Genomic DNA, 13,482 nt, shown 5'->3' with positions numbered 1-13,482 from the left:
CCCTTATAACAATAAAGGCTTATCCAAAGATATTCTCCACACAGAGGCATAAAAGATAGTCTCCTTATTGTTTACATCATATCCTTAGACTGCAAATGATCCCCATATGACAGTCTATAACCAATTAAACCATTAAGAAATGCATCTCTAGCATTCAAAGAATCTCAATTACAAAGACTTAGGCTAACACAGGTGTTAATTCAACCTTTCCACAGGCTTCAATTTATTATTAGCAGCTTGTCTTCAGGTTTCCAAATTAACAAATTTACCCTGAATTTTTTACCAAATATTTATAATATATCATCATTTACATTTGTGATCTCTCCCTCAGTATATTCACTTAACACTTAATATAACACCGTTTGTATTAATTTTACTAACCGGTTTAATGTAGTAAAACTGTTAATCTTAAATATATCTTTAAGTTGAGATAACAGTTTAAATTTAAACAGATCCACTTGGGATAACTCATACTCAAACAACTGTGTCAGACCTACAGTTCCCAGTTATAAGGCAAACTTATTACATGACACGGACAACCTGCATTCAAAAGCTTCCCTCATAATTATTTCCCTATCCACTAAACATGAAACAAAACAAAAAAACTTTTAAAGGCAACAATAACACACTTGTTTTATTTATACTTCACATTAAGGAACCTACAGTTAAGCCGATGATTGTACACCATGTATGACTTCCTATATGTTTTGGCTTGTCATATTTCTAATCACTGATCAAGGATAACAACATCAATGAATGACATTAGTGCCTCAAAGGCTCTCCTAACTTTACAACTTGTTTAAATTTAGCACAGTGCTCAAACTACTCCACAGTACAGTAAGGCCCAGACAAAACAAACACAGAGTGTGGTAATTAGGTACCATTTGGCTAACATAACCATATTTATTAATGGTTATGAAAGCAAACCTATGGATTTTTTATTCATACTGCTGTAAATACCAATAAAACAACTTGTGAAAAGGAAAATACAGTTCAGTCATTTAACAGAAAGTTTATTTACTGTATTTTATTTTTACTGTGTTTATTGGGACAGAGCACTGATTCATATGGACTAATTTCTGGCTCAGCCTAGAGCAAACACAAGACATATAACAGTAAAATAATACAAAAATATGTGACCAAAGGTTCTAATCATTCAAAATACAACAATATAAAACTATTATGGTAGAAGGAACAAGATATGTATGTATAGAGAGAAGAAAATACACATATAGAGATAAGGAAAGAAACGTGTAATGAAGGATACATTCAATCAAGTGCAGTAAGGAGGGGAGAAGAGTAGAAAAAGGATATGAAGTGGGAAGAGTGTGTGCAAAAATGGGGGTAGAGATGTCAGACTACAAATTCAAGCTATTTAAAAACAAACTACAATGTAATAGAATATCAGGACAAGGCAAGATCTCATGGCACCTATGCTGACACTTTAGTAGGCATGAAACCTGTACTGGTTTCTGACAGGAAGGGCTACTACATGGAGAAATTCTGGCTAAGAAACAGGACATACGTTGGTAAACTCAGACATTATGTCTTACAGTTACACTGACCCTTCATGAAGAAAACTGACTTTAATAGGACACTGTTCTTTTAAATTATATAATCTAGTGGTCAACATTACCAACATATGCTAAACAGGGACTACACACTTGTAAAATGTGAGTAGCAGCAAAAGTAAAAAAAAGAGTACAGTACAGTTGTGTAAAATTTTACTATAACAGTAGATGTCCTTCTTTTCACTGTTACAGTATTCTTCACAGTAGGGATCTCCTGCAAAGGATAGCCCAACATCTGGCAACTATACCAAAGCTTTTAGATATTGCATGTGCCGTACGTCACACGTATGCTCATTGTACAGGATTGCAGGGCATAAAGGTGACATGCAGATGCAATTACCCAGAACTGAATTGCTCCAGAAGAGAGTGGTCTCCAAAGGAGAAAAAAAGGTCATGCACATCCAGAATGAGAACTTGCAGATGGAAAAGGGAGAATCTCAGCCAGGAGGAAAGCCTAAGCAAAATGCAAAATCCAAAACAAAATCCAAAAGGAAAAAAAGTGGGTTGAAGGGAGGGAGCAAATACAGCAACAGTGAAAATAAGTACATCTACTGTTATGGTAGGATTTTACACAACTGTACTATGTCCTTCTATATCACTGCTGCAGTATTTTTCACAGTAGGGAGATTACAAAACAATCAGGAACAGAACGGGGAGGTGGAAAGCCTGGAAGAGCCCTCAACAAACCCATGCAGAATGGCTTGAGCAAAACCTGCTCTGGCCCTTGAAACCATATCCAATTTATAATGTTTAGCAAAGGTATGCACTGAAGACAAAGTAGCAGCTTCAAGGATGGAAATGGTGTCCAACCCCTTGAATAAAGCACCAGAAGAGGCAACAGCCCTAGTGGAATGCATTCTAAAGGAAGTAGACAGCCATTTGCCATGAAAAGTATAACAAAAAGAAATGGCCTTAGATATCCAAGAGGAGATGGTTTGCTTAGAAACAGCCAAATCTAATGTACTGTGATGAAAAGAAACAAAAAGCTGGTCAGATTTACAAATGGCATTCGTTTCATCCAAATACTACTTGAGCTGTCTGAGCAAATCCAAGGTATGTAGGACTCTTACTAGCAGACGGAGGAGAAGGAAAAAAAGAATGGAGTTGAACTGTCTCATTCAATGATAGCTCACTGACCACCTTGAACATAAAAGGAGGATTAGCACAAAAAGACACCTTGTCCCTGTGAAAAACCAAAAAAGGAGGGATGACCATAAGGTCCTGAAGTTCAGAAACCCTCTGAGCAGAAGTAAGAACAAGTAATATGACAGTCTTCCAGGTACAATGTCGCAGAGAAGTTGAACCTGTAGGCTCAAAAGGAGCCTGGGTCAATTTTTCTAAACAAAATTAAGGTACCAAGGAGGAGGAATAGGCTTCCTTGGGGGGGATCTAAGATGCAGGATGCCTTTAAGAAACTCAAGTCAAAGTGAGAAGCCAAATGAGAGTTCAAGGCCAGAAAGGCAGAAGCAGCTGACAACTGGCTTCCATTTGAAACCCTGAGCACATCCTCAGAAAAGAGGTGCCTAAAAGGGATCAAAACCCTATCAACCATGGTGTTAGTCGGAGAGTGGACAAGTGAAGATGGGTGAGTGATCCCTTGTCCTCTGTGATAAGGTCCAACCAGTGAAGTAACTTGTGATGATTACCCTCATCCAGATGCATTAAGAGGGGGAACCAGTACTATCTTGGTCAAACAAGAATCACAAACAAAATTTTTGTGGAGTCCAGATGAATCTTCTGCAGGATTCTTGGAAGCACAGGAAGGGGAGGAAAGGCATAAAGAAACACCACCTTTCCAAGGGAAAGAAAAGGGCATCAGTCTTCCACGTTAGATGGCATGACACTCTGGAACAGAAAAGAGGGAGCAGCTTGTTCGGTGGGGGAGGCAAAAAGATCTACCTGAGGAATACCCCACCAATGGACTATGCCCAGAAACATGTCCCTGTGAAGCACCAATCACAAGCCTGTGTTTTGGACCTGCTCAAGCTGTCTGCCAATAGATTGTGCTCTGAGGGAATATACACTACCTGGAGTCAGCTGATAACTCAGAGCCAGATCCCAGGCCTGAAGGGCCAACCTGCAGAGAAGGTAAGAGTTTTTGCCCCACTGCTTGTTGACATCCATCACTGTGGTGTTGTCCATGTAAACCTTCAGAGGGTCTGGACAGAGCATGGGGTGAAAAGCCTGAAGGGCCAGAACCAGAACTTTCATCGCTTTGTTGTTGATATGGTCTGACCTCTGCTGGGGGTGGGGCAAAGACCTTGAACTTTCAAATGACCACAGGAAGCCTCCTACTCCATGTCTGAAGCATCTGAATAGTTCTTAATAAGGAAGTGGAGTATGAAAGGGCAAGCTTGGGTTGAGGGCCAGTTATTGTATTCACCACACAAATTCCCGTTTTAGGCAAGGAAGGAGAGAGGCACAATGAAATTTGGTGGGTGGCAATGCTGAAGCCAAAGTGACTTGATGTACCACTGAAGCTTCCACATGTGCAGTCTGACAAGAGGGAGCACTGGAATAGAAGAGGCCATGAATCCCAGGGCTCAAAGAAACTCTCTGTTGGGACAGCAGGCAGAGAAGAAGAGACAGAAAGAATGTTGTTAAGGACAGAAGTTTTGGAGGTGGAAGAGAAGCCAACATTGACACTGTCTAAATCCTACAACCCAGATAAACATGGTCCTGAATGGGAGTCACGACAGACTTTTGAAAGTTGACAGTGAACCCCAGACACTGGAGGAGAGATATGGTGAACTCCAGATCCTGTAACAGGTGACTGGGAGAAGGCACATGAAGCAACAGGAACAATATGAATGCCTTGGAGCATTTTGTAAATACCCTTGGGACAGTAGAGAGGTCAAAGCATAGAACTGAAAATGAGAGTTAGAAACAGAAAAATGTATAAACTTCCTGAAAACAGGGTGACTAGGAATATGTAGGTAAGCATACTTCAGATCCCAGGACACCAGAAAAGACAGAAATGCCAGGGGTAAAACAAGAGGAAACAGGGTTTGAAGAGTAAGCATTCAAAAAGAAGGAAACTTGAGGAAGGTATTGAGCAAGGAGAGATCCACAGAAGGTCTCCAAATGCCCTCCTTTCAAAGGACCAGGAACATCCTGGAGTAAAATCTCTTTCCTACTTGTGAAGGAGGGACAGGCTGAAGAGTTCCCTGGTCTAACAGGGACCTAAGGACCAACTAAGGAAGTTGTTACAGAGGTGGTTGGGAATTCCTGAATAGAGAGACTTCCACACCAACAAGTAACCCTGGTGGATGATAGATAAAACCCAAGAATCTGAGGTGATGATATGCCAGTTTGGAAAAGAGGGAGGGCCAAAGGGGCAAGGGAACCTGGCCAAGGGGTAGAAAGTACAAGATGTCAAAGAAAAGCAGGCTTGTCAGATAAAGGAGACTTCTGAGCCACAGAAGACTGACAAGACTAAGATGGAGTAGCTAGCCTACCACTCTCTTTGCCTTTGGTGGCCTGACAACGCTGCCTGCAACTAAAGGCAGACCTAGTAGGACAGTTCCTTTGGAACTTCACAATAGATTTACAAAAATATGTTTAAAATCCTGCAAAGCTTTACCTTTTTCCTGAAGAGACTTAAAGATATCAGCAACGGCAGTCCCAAAGAGATTTTTATTATCTAAAGGAGCATCCAACAACTTGGCCTTAATGTCCTCAGGTAAAGACTGCAGGTGAAGCCTAGAATAACACCTCATCACAGACCGAAAGACAGCAGTTCTGGAAGATGTACCAGCAGCAACACAGCTACACTTGATAGTGTAACAAGCCACCTGAAAGGTAGAATCTAAAATAGACACATCAGAAGATCCTGCTTCAGAATCAGGGAGGTTGGAAATAACCTGACTAGCCTGAGCAATCAAGGCCAGAGCATATCTGGTTCATGTGGGTCTGATAACTGTTGGCCCTAAAGGCCAAAGCAGAAACAGTATAAACCTTCTTACCCATTCTCTCCGCAGCCCTACTATCCTTAACTGAAGGCAGAAGCCTGGAAGAAGGGCAAAAGTTTAGAAGGCTTGTCAGAAGAGGCTGACACCACAGCAGGGTCAACAGAGGGATACTTAAAATAAAAATTGACAATTCTCAGGAACCTTATAGAACCTGCTGTTTTTTTTTGGAGCAGGAGGCTGAGAATCAGGAGACATATAGGCAGTTATAAAGGTGTCTAACAAAGCAGCCAACACAGGAGGTACTGCTGAAGGTTTAGGAGCATCCACCTGAAGCAGTTCAAACCTTTTCTGGATATCAGACACTTGAGAAGAATCCTACTTAAAGTATTCCATCATTCTAGCTATAGTATCCCCTCCAAAAAAAACAATTCTTCAAAAGGAGACTCAAGACTCACAGACTCTTCTTCATCAGAGCCATAAGCCGAAGGCAACAGCATCTGGGAAGAGTAGGGCAGAGACTTATCATCAGACTCTGAATCCTCACCTGAGGTATCAGGTTCCCTAGCCCATTTAGAAGGAGTAGAAGTCCAAGGGGGAGTAGGCACAGAAACCTCTTGGGGAGGCTTCAAGGCCATTAATGCATGTAACAGGCTCCTTAGTAGAAATGTCAGCCCTACGAAATACCAGAGGTTCTGATCCCTGACAAGATTCAATAAGAGTACCTGATAACTTCTTCCCTGACCAGTATCTGTAGAATCCTTCTAGAGCCCTCCAAGATGATCAACTGTGGTTCCCCCTCAAAGTCCTAAGCAGACACCTACAAAGCCTCAAAGAATGTGTAACAGTAAGGATCCATGCCTACCTCTGACAGGGTTGTGCCAGAGGGATCAGACGTAGACCCTGGATGGCCTACAGAGCTTTCACCCACTTCTAAAGAGAAATCCAGTGGAGGCAGATCAGCCAAAGAATTCAACTGAGATTTATTGGCCTTCTTCTTGTTTAACAGGACCTCGGTGTTAGAAGATTCCGCCATGCTACCTTTGGCTAATGGTTTAAGCTTCTAGTTCTCAAAATAAATGGCCAGGGAAGATAACCAACTTCTAACAGTCTTAGGCACAAATGCTTTGCAAATGCTACAGGATGCATGGTCTTGAGAAGAACCCAGATTAAAAAAAGACACTGTTCGTGACTATCCTTATTTAGAATCTGCCTCCCACACTGACATTTTTCCTTTTTGGATGACAGAAACTCTAGGTAACCAAAAAGGAAGACCACCAAAGAAAAAAATGAAAATGGACCCCCAACAGGGTACTTATCTGACAGCTAGGTATTCAGCACATCAAAAGGGCTTTCAGACCAACGAGTGATGATGGCATTCAGACTTACGGCAAAGTTGTTCTGGGTAACTGCGCCGAGTGCGAACATCACCTTTATGCCTTACATCCTGTACAGGGAGCATATGTGTAACATATGCTGCATACAAGATCTAAAGGCTTTGGTATACTGGCAGGACGTTAGGCTATCCTTGGCAGGAGAGCTCTTCTGTAATAATAATGCAATAGTGATATAGAAAGACCTCTGTAGTGATCTTTCTGCTCATTATATCCAGATAAGGAAGCACTTTAAGAAATAATCTCATAGAAGTACAGGAACATAATCAATGGAGAAGATACTACAAAAAAAAAACACAATAGAAAACAGTCACATGCATACAATTCTCAGGAGGTGAACAAACATAAAAAAATGATTACAAAAACACTAAAAGAATAAATTAATTTAAACTGCCTTTATTAATATCAGTTATGCATGTTCAAGACTTACTTGTGAATAGCTTTTCCTCCCAAAGGAAGGGCTTCCCAACAACTCAAAATTGGTACTCCTTCATATATCTACACAAAGCTAAGGACTATATCAGAAACTCAGGATGGAATAAAACAATTCTTATCCTCCAGAAATAACTTAAGAGTTACTGAATTCCATTTTTGAATGGCAAGCAATTTCACAAAAAATGCTATGAAAAGCTATCTGCAAATGAATGTGTATAAAATTAAAGGACAGACACACAAATTCTGCCACTGAGCCAGTAGTGAATGTAGAACTCACTTTTATCAATTAAAATGAACTCTTTAAGGTATTAGCAGTTATGCTCCTAAGTACTTCTATAACAGTGTGAAAAGTAGCTCACTGCTATAATGAGCACATAAAAACTTGTAAGAACACAAGAACTTTGCCCATACAAAATCTGTCAGAGTTTACTGCAGAGGGTATCACCTCTAGAAAAGTCCAACAACAGACAAGTTAGTCGCCTAGTACAAAAGGTCACCCTTGTTTACATTACAGTACCAGACACTATAATGATATATAAATAAAGAAATCCATTTCATCCCTCCCTCGGAAAGGTCACCAGATCTCAGACTACTCATGACAAGGGGATCTAACCAGCTTACCAGACTGAAGAAGAATAATTAAAAACGTTAAAGGGAAAAATGTGAGGAAAACTAATTTTTACCATTTTCTACTGAAGTTCTACATTTTTATGTATCTGTGTGATCTTACATGAATGAGATATTCTAAGCCATATATCATACTTAAAGGAAAGTTACGTACTCACCATAACAATAGATCCAGGTTGTCTGTTTTTTGTCCGGTTAAACTGTAGGTTGTCAGATCCAACAGGATCTGACCCTGGCACCAACTAGGAAGACTCTGCTCCGGGGCTCCGATGACTCCCCTACCCATAATCTCCTGCACTCTACCTCAACACATCAGATCGTGTTTTCATTGCCTACATATCGACATGACTAACACTAACAACAAAACATTCTATATGAGGAAGTAACATATCCCAAGGCCATAAAACAGTACAATGAGCTCTTGAAAGGAGCAGTCATAATCCTAACCTGGTCCTTCAGAATAAGGGGAGAATTTTGGGGGCTGGCAGGAGGGATGTTGAACCACATGAAAAGTAGACAACATGGATCTATCATTATGGTGAGAATGTTGTCTATTTTCATCTGATTCAACTGCAGGACAGATTCCCAAGCACTAAAGCCTGGGTGGATCCATGGAAGTACATTGTGGAGAACAGTGGAGCCAAAGGACAAACAAGATCTTGATTGTTCATCCAATTTGTAATGGGAAATAAAGATATGCAGTGTTGACCAAGTTGCTGCTGCTCAGATGTCATTGACAGGAAGTCTGTTTGCAAATGCTGTTGACTTAGCTACTGCTCTGGTTGAATGTGCTCTTGGTTTGTAAGATAATAGTAAGCCTTTCTTTGTATACATAAATGAAATACATTTTGAGAGCTAAATGGACGAATTAACTTTGGAAACTGCTTTCCCCCAATTTCTGCTTTGAGAAAGACACAAACAATTGATTAGATTTCCTGAAGAGTCTTGTCCAGTGTAGGTAAAACCATAACGGACAGTGGACATCTAAAGTATGTAAGAGGTTCTCCCCTTTATTCAAACATTTTGGAAAGAAAACTGGTAAATGAATAGACTGATTCAAGTTAGATTCAGATGTCAACTCTGGTAATAAAAACATAAGTTTTCAAAGTAATCATGAAAGATCACATAGGGTGGTTTAGTAGAAAGGGCTTGTAGTTCTGAAATTCATCTAGCTGATGTAATCGCTACCAGGAAAATAGTTTTCCGAGAAAGGAATTTGATATCTGCTGATGCCACTGGTTCAAAGGGCAATTGTGTCAAAGTTTGTAGCATAACAGTAATGTCCCAAGGAGGCATAGGATCTCTAATGAGTGGTCTGATAAGGAAATTACCCTTTAAGAAGGCTTTTGAAAATTTAAAAGAGGCAATATGGAGGAACTGTCAAAGCCTACATGGAAACTGGAGATGGCCACCAACTGTACTTTGATGGCAAACTAGCTGGAGCCAGAATGAAACAGTTCTGAAAGGAATTGTAGGACGGAACTAAAGCTGAGAATCGGTCTATACCTTTAGAACTTGCTGACGTGGAAAATATTTTCCATTTACTATGGTAGGCTTTGATAGTAGAACGGTTTGCTGAAGTTGTCAGAATGTGAATCACTGTGTGGGACATCCTAGCATCTTTGGCTATAGTCAAAATTGGAATAACTACATGGTTAGTTTTATGGACTTCTGATCTGGAGGAGGCAAGCAGAAGGGATGAGATAGAAGATCTAGGAAGTGTTCCAGCATCCAGGGAGGATGAACTAGTAGAGGTCATATGTAGGGAAACCACATTTGTCAAGGCCAAAAGGGGGCTATGAGGATTACTCTGGCCTTGAACATCCTTGCTTTCTGTGAGAATTTGTTCATTAGGGGAAAGTAGAAGAGGAGTCCCTGGGGCAAATTATGCACAAGAGCGTCCCCTCGGTGATTGTACCTCTGGAGGGATCAGGGTGAGGTATCTGCTGCATTTGTTGTTGAGACAGGATGCAAAACAATTGCAGCAATGTTGTTGAGACAGGATGCAAAATGACTGCAGCAAGGCTGCCCCAGCAACTGCAAATCTCTGCCACTACTACTGAGTTTAGGGACCACTTGTTAAGCATCAGAATAAATCTGCTCAGTTTGTCCACTTGAACACTGGAATTCCCTGGGATGTGTGTTAGTGTTAGAAAGTGATGTGAAGACATAGCCCATTGCCATACCCTCATGGCCTCCCGACAAAACAGATAACAGTACATTCTCCCTTGCTTGTTTAGATACCATACTACTGACATGCTGTCTGAATGGCTATCACACCTTTGGGGTGAGAATCCTGAAGGGCCTGCAATGCTAGGAGGACTGATCTCATCTCCAGAATGTTGATGTGAAGTTTTGCCTCTGTTTGAGACTAGCAGCCTTGGATGTTTTTTCTCTCTAAACCCCCCCCCCCCGACACCAAGAGGGAAGCATCCATGGTCACCACCGCTGCCTGGGGGGTCCCTTACAAAGGGAACACCCTCTGTGTGGGAAGGGGATATTATCCACCATGAAACATGGTTTCTGCAAACTGGAGTGATCTTTATCTTTGTATGGAGAGCATGACAAGGCTGTGACCATTGTATGGCCAATGTCCATTGAAGAACTTTAATTTGGAATCTTGCCAAGGGTAGCAGTAGTATACCAGATGTCATTAAGCCTAGCATCCAATGGACAGCATAATCAGGATTTCAGAGGGCTCATTTTGCTGGGGAAGAATAATGTTTCAGTAGAGCTGATGTCATGCGAATGAAAAGTGCTCTGCAAGGGGGAAGTCTGAATATTTAAGCGACTATATTGATGTAGCATCTGATGAATGCTAGTATTTGAAAAGGGGTGAGTTGACTTTCTTCCTAAATGATGGTGATGCCAAGCCTCTGAAGTAACTGGAGTAAGAGCTCTCTGTGCTGATACAATGTTACACTTGATGCAGCTGTTAGTAGCCAATCGTCTAGATATGGGAAGACCTGGATCCCTAGCAGATAGTCATGCTGCTATTACGGCATCATCTTGGTGAACATTCTGGGTGCTGTGTTAAGACCGAAGGGCAGTGCCCTGAACTGATAGTAACTGACTCCCAACCAGAAACAGAAAAATCTCCTTGAACATCTCTCTACTTTTATGTGATAGTATGTGTCCTTGAGATCTACTGAGAATACCCAAGTGTCCTTTCTCAACAAAGGCAAAATGGACTGAACGGTGACCATCTGGAATTTTGTCTGTCTCACAAACTGGTTTAGTTAGCTCATGTGCAATATGGGTCTGAGGTCCCCTGTTTTCTTTGGAACTAAAAAGAATCTTTAGTAGGCTCCGGATCCCTTGATGATCTTTGGGAACTGGTTGGATGACTTTTTTTTCCCTAGTTGCTTTGAAATTTCTGCTACTGCTTTTTCCAGCTGACTGGGTGGAACATAAGGAAAGTACAGTTGTGTACACTTACCATAAATGTAGATGTTTGAGTTTATTCACTGTTGCAGTCATTACATTTGGGTAATCTGCTGGCAGGTTGCCCTCAGTCGGAATGAATTCCAAAGTCTTGGGTCCTGCGTCAGTTGCTGTCTTCTCTTCCATGATGTCAGGTCATCAGGGGTATAAAACATGCAGCCGACACCATTTTCTTTAGTTTTTCTTGCCCCAATGTCAGGTGCCCCCAAAAAGGTAGCAATATTATATATATATATATATATATATATATATATATATATATATATATATATATATATATATATATAAATACATGCATGAATATAAACTCTACCTTCATCTACAAGCAAATACACCACATAGGTTGTAGAAGTGTAGAAGATAGTGAAGGAAAGACAAACTTCAGAAAGACAGGGGGATGGCAGGAGGGTAACCTGGACTGAAACAGTGAATACACTCTAACATCTACATTTATGGTAAGTGTACACAACTGTACTATGTTCTTCGTGTTTCACTGTTGCAGTCATTACATTTGGGTAGAATCCCAAAGCTATGGTCGGGAGGCTGGAGCTAAACAGCATTAGGTGTGGCTATATGGTCCTGCAGAACTGCAGTGGCAAAGCCTGTCCTGGACTTAGAGTAGAGAGGCAAATGGTAATGCTTTGTAAAGGTTTGAACAGAACTCCAAGTAGCAGCCTCTAGAATGTCTTTGGTTGGTACTCCTCTGAAAAATGCTGCTGAAGTAGCTGCAGCTCTGGTGGAGTGAGACCTAATGCCCTTGGGCACAGGTTTACCATGGTGTAAGTAGCAGAAACGGATGCAGTGGCTTATCCACTTTGAAACTGTCTGCTTTGAAATAGCCTTTCCTTCTGATCTTGCAGCAAATGACACTAGTAATTGCTCAGTTTTTCTTAGAGCTTTAGACCTGCTCAAGTAGAATCTTAGCTGTCTGTGTACGTCTAATGAATGCAAAATTCTCTCCCCTTTGTTCTGCGGATTTGGATAAAAAGTTGGCAGATGAATTGTTTGGTTAAGATCCACACTGGAAACCACCTTAGGCATAAAAGTAGGATTTGTCCTCAGAGGCACCCTGTCCGGGTAAAATATGATAAAAGGCTCTACAGCCATGAAGGCTTGTAGCTCTGAAACTCTTCTTGCTGAAGTAATTGCTAGTAGCAGAGCTGTCTTCCATGATAAGAACTTTACATCAGCGGTAGCAGCTGGTTCAAATGGAGGCAGGGTGAGTTTTTCCAACACATAATTGAGGTCCCATGCAGGTAATGGTGATCTTCTAGGAGGCCTTAAATTTTTGGCTCCTCTAAGATACTGCTTTAGTAAAGGATGAGAAAAGATTGGTGGCTCTGTGTTGTAATGAGCCGAAATAGCAGAGGCATGGATTTTGATTGATGAGAAAGATAGGCCTTTGTCAAGCATCTCAGTTAAGTATTGTAATATCTGAGGAATATTTGGTTCTGCTGTATCAGTTCCTTGTGCTTGATTCCAAGCACAGAATCTCTTCCATTTATCAGCATAAGATTTTCTAGTACTAGGTCTTCTGGCTTCCAAAATGACATCCATCACAGCGTTACTGAGAGGTGTTGTCTGTATGATTAGCTGATTAGCCATGCTGCCAGGTTTAGAGTCTGTAGTTGATTGTGCAGGATCTGATTGTTTTGCTGGGACAGTAGTTGCGGTGTTTGAGGCAAGGTCCAAGCTGGCTATTGAGACAAGTTCCTTAGGAATGGGTACCAGTATTGGCGGGGCCAGTCCGGGGCAATTAATATCATCTTTGGCTTCTCTTGTCTGGCTTTTAGGAGGACCTTGGGTAGAAGAGGCAGAGGAGGAAAGGCGTAAGTTGATAGATTTTTCCAACTGAAGGATAGGGCGTCCACTTTCCATGCTTGTCTGTGTCCTTGTGCAGAATCTTTTCAGCTGATAATTTTGAGGAGAGGCAAATAGATCTATGTCTGGGATCCCCCATTTCTCTGTTATCATGCTGAAGACTTGTGGATTTAGTTTCCACTCGTGAGGATCCATTAGGTTTCTGCTTAAATCGTCTGCCAGAGTGTTTTGTTTTCCTGGCAGGAATTGTGCTTGAAGATGTATTTGGTAAGTCAAAGCTGT

General features: G+C 41.2%; 1 protein-coding gene across 1 annotated transcript in view; it reads right to left on the bottom strand.

Moving 5' to 3' along the window:
* The window catches only part of ACTR10 (actin related protein 10), a 757,243-nt gene that overhangs the window by 477,655 nt on the left and 266,106 nt on the right, over window positions 1–13,482 (bottom strand). The window contains exon 6 of the mRNA XM_044074447.1: window positions 7,304–7,371. Within this exon, the coding sequence (XP_043930382.1) occupies window positions 7,304–7,371 (68 nt within the window). The remainder of the gene's footprint in view (window positions 1–7,303; window positions 7,372–13,482) is intronic.

This window comes from Protopterus annectens, chromosome 6.part0, assembly GCF_019279795.1.
Source record: "Protopterus annectens isolate FY-2018-M chromosome 6.part0, PAN1.0, whole genome shotgun sequence".
NCBI classification, from domain to species: domain Eukaryota; kingdom Metazoa; phylum Chordata; order Ceratodontiformes; family Protopteridae; genus Protopterus; species Protopterus annectens.
Note: the sequence above shows the minus strand (reverse complement) of the source record. Positions and strands in the feature narration are given on the sequence as shown.